Genomic DNA, 8,646 nt, shown 5'->3' with positions numbered 1-8,646 from the left:
TGCAGGGTTAACTATTTTTTGCTCAATATCTCACAAACATCGAAACAAAAGGTTCCTAAAAACAAATATGTGCAACAAGTGAGATTCTTCAGTTATTAGAATTATTTCGCCGCGTTAACTGCTCTTATACGCAGCACTTCATGTGACAAGCATACGTGGCCTTCGAGGCCTGCGTAACTTGTACACTGGTAAAAAAATTGTTAAACATTAAAGAGGCTATTTTAAACGGTCAAGAGCCCTGGAGCGGGACGTCTTTAGCGGGTATAGAGCTTGATAAATGATGCCGAATAAATGCCTCATGAGTACCCGTGTTTTTGTTTTGGCCTCACTTCGAAAAGTGACATCTTGAACCCATGCTCAAATTTACTTCGTGAAACAAGCGCTACTACAACAACAGGACGGCAACTACAGGGTTCAGATTAAGCCACATGATGAATAACAAGCGTTACGTAGGGTTTAGTCGCCAGATGAACGAACATTCCTGTTAAAATTGCACACGGCATCTGCTGATTTTCATGCGGCGTCCTCAGTTTTGTTCACCAAAACCTATAAGCTCTGTATGCCCTTTCATACATACGTATATATTAACGAGAAACTCACTCTCTTAGGTCTGTGTGTGCTCTCTAGAAGTTGCATTTTCAGGGATAAACTGGGTTTAATCGTAGTAATAAAAAAAAACCTTAGAGTGCACGGGCAAAGTGGAGAAAAAATAAGATTTTGACGGTATCAGGAGCTGTTTTCACCAGATTTTTCTGCGATAGGGTCAGTTTTCTTTGTTTTTTGCTTGTTTGTTTCTTGTTTCAAATAGTCAATCTTTTGAAAGAAGACCGTAGCATGAAGACAACACACAGAAGAGGCCACGACAGGGCGGGCGGTACACTTGCCACTGAATGAGATTGAAAAGAGTTCCATCGACCACCAAAAACTTGCAAGCTCAAACCCGAAAAGATTGCAAACGCAATCATGGTAACAAGACTTAGACAATTGGGCGAGTTTAAGTATGCTTGAAAGAATTTCTTTCTCCAGCAGGTCAACGGAGGGTGCCACTACGGCATTTCTCGATTTCATGCGCTCTCTAGAATTCCTTCTCTGGCCAACACAACGTTGCTGTATCCTTTGAAAGCGGGATTCCAGTAAGGTAATTTAGCAACAACGAGCTCGCAAGCTGTCATCAGATCATACTATGGACTTACTTTTACTTCAACGCTATCCAAGGGGAACCTCAATGCCACTCAAGCGAGAAATGTTTCGTGGGAAAACCATGCGAAACTTAGTCCATTTTTTCGGAGTAGAAAGCCCTAGAAATACATTGGGCAAAAAGGGTCCTTCCCTCCAAGAGTTACCCATAAATACGCCACCTCGCTGGCCCCTTATCTTTGAGATAAGAAAGTTCAAAAATGGCCCGCGGAAATAGGACCTCTCCCCTCCCCCCCCCCCTTCCCGCACACACACACCCTCCTGCCTTTTGTGCGTCACCTCGGCAGTCAACTCTGTCGGAAATGATGCAGGTAGCTCGTGACATCCTCGAAACAGCGAAGGCTGTAGTCACTGCTTCACTGTGCCTTCGGTGCCATACATAACAATGCAGCCAGTTTGCGGTTAATTTCCGGCCTATTGGTACTTATAGCAGCTTTTCACATCGTCAGCAATATTTGCGTACGACGGTATGAGTCCACCATGCCATTGTAGGACCAAATAAACCGAGAACAAACTTTTTATTTTGTCACTGAAAGAGAAAGGTTGCGATGAGTAGAACCCACGAGATCGCAGCGTGATGGATGCGGCCTCCTTTAGTACATTCGACAGCAGACAAGTAGAGAGGTACAAGTTCCAAAAGTTATATTGTACAATAATAAACAAAAAAAAACTCACAAAGAAATTTATATGAAGGGACAAAAGCACATTGAACAACTTGAACAGTTCAACAAGCAAAACCACGTGAACAAACAAAAAGTGTCTAGAGAAAGTTTCTAGAGGAAAGTGTCTAGAGAACAAAGCGGTCTAGAACACCACACATTAAAAAGAGCAACAGAAAATAATGAATTAATGGAACAGGACGGGGTTAAATAAACTTATTCGGCTCCTTTGCTGCGCGTTCTCCCCTTCGATTGCCGGGCTGGAGCGCGGGGAGGAACCTCCTGCGTGAAGCCCCGCATGGCTCTGCTGCTCCGGCGGTGGCATGCGTACTGGGCGATGTGGCGGACGCCTCTTGCCGGCCGCGTCCGTCGACGGGCTGACATGCAAAGAGGACGGCAGAGACAGCGCCATTGTCTGGTCATTTGTGCAAGTGCTTAGGCGCCAACAGAACACAACGCTTCGCGCCCAAGGTAGAGTACTAGAAGAGTCTTCAGGACACTCTACCCAAGAGGGCTGCGGTGATAAAAAAAAAACGAAACACGAAAATGGCTGCGGCTTAGCTCGGCTAGGCTCGCTTACGCAACCAACAGCAGGATGGTCCGACGCAGTTTGCCGCTAGCGCCACTAGGACCGCGCAGACAACTTCGGCACAGGTGGGCCAGCGCCCTCGCCCCCTCCTTCCACCTCACGATGGTTGCACCGAAGCGCTGGCCCGGCTATTGGCCGCGAGATCGACCTATAGGTGGCGGCACAATCCCTCCACTAGTGTGGATCGGCACCTTGCGGCGCCCGCTGAAACGTACGCTCATAGAAGGTTTTCTGTCGAAGAAAACGTGTCCTCTGCATTGAATGAGTGTTCTACTGCCTGAAATGTTTTCATTTTGCACAGAAAAGCGTAAAATCGGCAAACGCTGCCCAAAAGAAGCGCGGATTTCCTCAAGTTTTTGTGTGCGTTTTTCTTGTACCCCGGTGGCAGACCTAGTATATTTATTGCTTCGCACTTCCCTAACGGCAGTTTTCCTTTCTTTTCCATTTTATATCAATGCGCGTGCCACCGTCCGTACCACAGACGTGATATATTGTACGGGTGGCGCAGGGGCAAATTTAGTTTGAGTGACTGCCAGCGGGTGCATTTCGCCTCATGAAGTGCAACTGTGGCAGGACACAGTGCTACACTTATTAGATAAGTGCCATGCGCAACGTAATTTTTCCCGACAACGTACTATGCATGCGCTTTTTCTCGCCAATTTTTCTGTGAAGACGCCGCTGGACCTGTCTTCCAGGACAGCCGCTTCACGACCAACTTCAGGATGCTGGCTGCTGTGCTAATATTTTCGCATCCCACACAGAGGCCCACGTGCTTTCCACCCTGACCTGCCTCAAAAAAGACACGGTCAGATTCACTAGCGATCTCGAGTCGAAGATTAAGCGGGTTAAATGCAGCGTCGGCAGTCTACCTCCTGCCTAGTGTATCCACAAATGGTGAGCACACATATCTGGTCTGAAAACACGGCACCGGCACTTTTTCGAGCTGCTCCAAAAAAGTAAATAACGCCGGCTTTGCACAACAATTTTCCTCTCACAGGAAAGCTGACTGCTCACGCGTGTACCGTGTCAGAATGTTTCAGCCGACTGGAGTGAGCTCGCCGAACTCACTCGAGGCTGATTTTTACAACCAATTTCAGTGCAGTTAATAGTGTGGCGCAGCGCAAATGACTTTGAACTCGAGTATAAATCGTTTAAAATGACAGTACAGCCATGTGACAGAAGTATTACGGCCACTGAAGTTTAGGAGCTTCAGCGATTAATTTTTTTATATGTTCATGGGCAGGTTATAATCAGTCGCCGCGAAGATACTGCACATAACTGGATATGAGTGCGGTTACGTGTTTGAAAGGAGTTTTCAGACAACGAAGATTTCTTTCGCTCTTTAATTATCAGCAGTGCCAGTATTACACAAAACAAACTTAAGGGGTATTTGGAAACGGGGTACCGGAATAATCGTCAAGAGGTACAGAGGACAATGGGAGGTAATTGAAGGGTTTTGATAAGACCGCGGTGCCGAGGGCAGGGAAAACAGCGCCTGTGTGACGCTGCATGGGATCGACACTTTGCTTTCAGCAATGTCTCGTTTCCTTCCCACCACACACGAGTGTGTGACTCGGCACCTGCGGGTGCTCCGGCGTCACACCGATGTTGATGCACCAGTGAATCGTCCGGAGAAACGCACCCTACCGGCCCCACTACGGGCCACGAAAAGTTTTCCGCACGTTCACACGGGTAATCGAGAGAGCGAGTTACGGCGGATAATTTCAATTTTCCCCATCCGAATAATGCGGATGATTGTGCGCCGTTTCGGATAGATATATTCAACACGAAAAGACCAGTGGTGCTCGTCCGTGGTTTGTTATATCCTTTCGCAGAAAATTTTGCTTCTCGCAAACTAGCTATCATATACACGGCCTTCTATGGGAATCCATGGGTGCATTTGAGGCCGCTCCATTGTTACCACGTACACTTGTTAAGAAAAAGAGGACGGGCAACACGGTTAAGCACACTTAAACGCTTAACCGTGCTGCCATCCTCTCTCTTTGTCCCTTGTTAACCTGAGTCAGTCGTAACTAAGCACCACACACAAATGCCCTCATCGGTATGGAACCAGCTAGCCTAAACGCAAGCTACAGTTTCTACGGGAGCTTCCAACGAGAATAGCCATGTCTTCACTGAAATCATTATTTTTTATCAAGCGTTTCGTCGTACCGAAGATCCATCGTATACAGACTGCGGCGAAAGGCTGCGCACATGACTGATTCCCTTATCTCAAGCTGCTCTTGTTTGCACTGCTGAAGCTGAGCTGTGTAAAAAAAAATGGCATTCGTGACCTCGCGTAAATACCCTTTCCTGTGGCACTGTGTTGAGTTCTCACATGCAACTCGCACCGCTGCCACATAGCTCTACATATTCAGTCAGCAAAATAGACGGCTGCACACTACACCTATAAACTCACAAAATGCCATGCAGATCGGCAAGAGGGCAAATAAGCGTGTTTCAGGCGGTTCTATAAAGCACTCTAGCTTTAAAAGAGTTAGGTGGTGGGCTAGTTGGTTGTCAGACATAACGAAGAGATTGTAGCGCCGAGGCGTGCAATACACAAGAAAGGAGACAACGCGGGCGCTTAGCATTTCTCAAGCAGCACAGGTAATCGGTCCAATATTGCAAATGGATGACTTCACTGAGGTCCTTTATGGGACCGGCCTTTGCCAATACGTTTCCAATACTGGGTCGATTGTCTGTGCTGCTTGGGTTGGGACATAAGTCTTGTCACATTAGCAAGCACATTACCATTTGTCTGTTCCTCTGCATGCATACATTACGCATACTGTTCCTATTCATGAGCAGATCAAATATCGAATATCTGCTACCACTATCTCAAACGCAGAAAATTTGTGAAGTATTTGCCGCCTTACATTCATCGACAGCCAACTTGTCAACAATGTTTATAGCGACTGAATATAGCGCATAGTAGGACAGGACACAAGGAGACATGAACAACACGAGCGCTATGTGTTCGTGTTGCTAGTGCCTTCTTGTGACCTGTAATTCTCTCGCTATGATCATGCACCAGCAAGCCCGAAAAGCCACGCTTTTAAACAATGTTTTAAACAAAGGCTTCTTATGTTATCTTCCCCAAAGCAAAAACAATACGTGCCTTGGCTCGTGACGCTAACCAGGTGAAGCGACACACAAAGTTTCGCACAACCAGGAAGGTGAAACAACTTTTACTGACCACATTCTTCGTTAACAGCACACACGGTGAGCTGATGCACTAATCACGCAGCCTAGTTATTTCGGCAGCCCCGATGATTGCGCCGATCATCTATTCTCTGTGTCTACCCAGCACTTTGCATAGAGTTAATTCAGGCACGTAGGTTTGTGAGGGCAAATCTCTGCCGTTCAATGTCAGATTTCTGCAAGCTTGCTTAAAGTTGGTTTTCTGTTCCAGCAATCTTTCACTAGGCCATCTAGGTGTTTGACCTGCGTATTGTTTTCCGCACGTCCGTAGCACAGAATATACCACGGCTTTCGGCCATTCAATGAAGGGGTTTTGATGCTTTACCATGCATTACAATTTCTTTCCTTGCGGGTCAGCATTCACACGCAGGCAGAGGCTCTTAAACTTGTTCAGGGCGGTCAGCACCACATCCACGCTTGCTTTTCGAGCAATCTTTTTTAAGCGTCGTTGAACGTTACGCTCATACGGTAATGCCATAACCTTTTTTTTCTTTGCTTTTCCCAGGCTCGCCTTCTGTCTTAAGATTAGCACGCGTCATGTTCTTTGTGTTCGTGCCGTGTCTTGGACACGTGTTTTTTTCCTTTTAGGGCAGATGAATAAGAAGTTTGCGTTTTCTTTTTTCGAATAAACATTCTTGAATTCAGCACTTGTCTCTTGTCTACGTCCCTTCGCTCTGCGCTTTCACTTCCAAATGGATAACCCACATGCCCATGCTGCTAGTCAGCCAACGTTCTTGCCTGATAAAAATTTGTGGATCTGCTAGCACTCTACTGATAAAAAAAAAACTGCCTCAGGAATTGCACTCTGAATGACGGCACAAAATAGCGCAGCCAGCATCCCTTAGCAACTAACCGTAAATTCTGGGTCCTGCCTCCTTTGTCCACGGCCGAAGCCCCGAAGCTTCATGCGTTGGTTGACCACTTCATCCTCCTGATCAGGGAATCCTAGTCATAAAGAGAGAAAGCAAGAGCTGCTCACAGCCTGAATAGGCGAGTAAGCGAAACTGATTCATTCTCTGTATCTCTTCAATTTATTTGCGCATGTTTCGTGGTGTTTTCTTGCTGCCGAAAGCCTCCTAAATCAGCCGCGTAGACTCAGGAGTTCCAGTACTTTAATACTTCCCATCCGTTTACGAGTATCCACCTTTAGTTTCCCGCTCTTGTCCAATATCCAAGTCACCTTATAGGTTTACTAGTTTTTCTCACTTCAGTCGTGCGAATGATAATTCAATTGCAGATATCCCAGCTGATCATTTCGATACCTTTAATGGACTCTCTGACAGCCACAATACAAAACTCCTTGTAAATTCTATTGAGCGTCGTGTCAATTCATGTGTCCAATGCTTTGTTATTACAACATCTAAAAAGAGAAATTGTAATCTTCTTTGGATGACTCATGACATTTTGCATTTGCCTCGTTCCGTTCGTAGCCAAAGACGTTCTAGAAGAAGCACCGGTCCCCTGCTGTCGTGTTTCACCAGCTAGCACGCAACAGCATCATCGTGATCGTCTTTCTCGAGGAAAAAAAAGAACGTAACATTAAGTTGCATATGGCCAATGATTTCTTTTTTTTTTTTTGCATTCACTTGCATGATCTGTTAAGGGTCTTCTATCTTACCTCGCAACGCTTCACCCACTTCATCCAGAATAGCTAATGACGTCATCAGCAACCCGGCAGTAAATCCTGATTCTTTCAACAACTTCTTTTAGTCTGTGTTTGTTCTAGATAAAAAAATTTATCCCACCACTTTTCAAATAAAATGTTATCAAGGAATCAGTGACATTTAGATCAATAGTTATGCATTCTAAACCTTATATTAAACATATCTGCTGACAAATGCAGCAGTCCGCACGGAATATACAATCCGTTCCTGTTTCGCTACTCCGTGTGGTTGTCAAAATATCTTTCCACCATAACTAATAAATTGTTATCTGGTACTGTTCCTTCTTCCTAGAAATAAGCCGAAGTGTTTCCTATGCAAATATCCAGTGATAAGCAACGTTTCTCAAACTATAGGTCAATTTCACGACTTCGCAGTCATGCAAAATGCCAGAACACTTCATTCATAAACACATTATGCTTTTTATAGTGAAATAATTTGCAGTCTGACGTAAAACATTGGTTCAGACGCGGGTTTAGCCCGGCAGCGTAATTAGCTGAGTTAACGCATCGCATTTCGCTTTGCCTTGATGTTGGCAATCAGGTTGATGGTATTTTTACAGAATACTCCAAAGTATTTAACACCGTGAAATTATAAACATCTTGCTAAACTTAATGCTGTACTTAATAATCCTCCTTTTGTCAACGCCGGGATTTCAATCTTCCTCCCATGTCGCTACCACTTCGTCTCCTAGGGTGACGGTGCTACAGTTTATGTTACACCGACATCAGGAGTGCCACAAGGCCCCGTCGTTGGGCCGTTACTCTTTTTATTACTCATAAATAGGCACCGCGGTGGCTCAGCATTTATGGTCCTCGGTTGCAGACCCGAAAGACGCGGGTTCGGCCCCTGCCACGCCGGTCGCGTTTCGCTGGAGGCGAAACGCTAGATGCCCGTGTACTATACGAAGTGGGTGCACGTTGCAGAACCCTAGGTGATCAGAATTATCCGGAGTCCTCCCCTACGGCATGCCTCATTTTCTGGTTCACTTTGGGGGCGTTAAATTCTATAAATCATAATACACATCAATGATTTGCATCCAACATTTCTTCAAACATCTTTTGTAAGCAGATTACAGCGTTTTATAAGAAGTTGTTAACAGTTTTACAGATCGTTATTGCCTAAAAGAGCAATTTTTTATGTTTTGAAACTGCTGCAAATGAAAATTATTTTGATGAAACATTCGTGATGTCTTTCTGCAACAAACCTTCCCCACATCCTTTTTTAGGCACTCTTTAAAAGGTCGTGCGGTTGAAAAGGCTCTCAGAGTGGGTACTTTGGTGTCATTTTTGTGCATAACATGAAATGGTCCAATCACATTCATTACATATGTTTG

General features: G+C 45.3%; 1 protein-coding gene across 1 annotated transcript in view; it reads right to left on the bottom strand.

Moving 5' to 3' along the window:
• Positions 1-1,791: 1,791 nt before the first annotated feature.
• LOC149356096 (uncharacterized) overlaps positions 1,792-8,646 on the bottom strand; it is a 45,184-nt gene continuing 38,329 nt past the window's right edge. Inside the window, exons 6-7 of the mRNA XM_089577740.1 lie at positions 6,503-6,594; positions 1,792-2,233 (exon numbers count right to left, since the gene is read on the bottom strand). Coding sequence (XP_089433866.1) covers positions 2,063-2,233; positions 6,503-6,594 — 263 coding nt within the window. The 3' untranslated portion in view covers positions 1,792-2,062. The remainder of the gene's footprint in view (positions 2,234-6,502; positions 6,595-8,646) is intronic.

The sequence above is a fragment of the Amblyomma mixtum genome, chromosome 3 (genome assembly GCF_055824585.1).
Source record: "Amblyomma mixtum isolate Tamu chromosome 3, ASM5582458v1, whole genome shotgun sequence".
NCBI classification, from domain to species: Eukaryota; Metazoa; Arthropoda; class Arachnida; order Ixodida; family Ixodidae; genus Amblyomma; species Amblyomma mixtum.
This window is presented reverse-complemented; position numbering and strand designations above follow the sequence as displayed.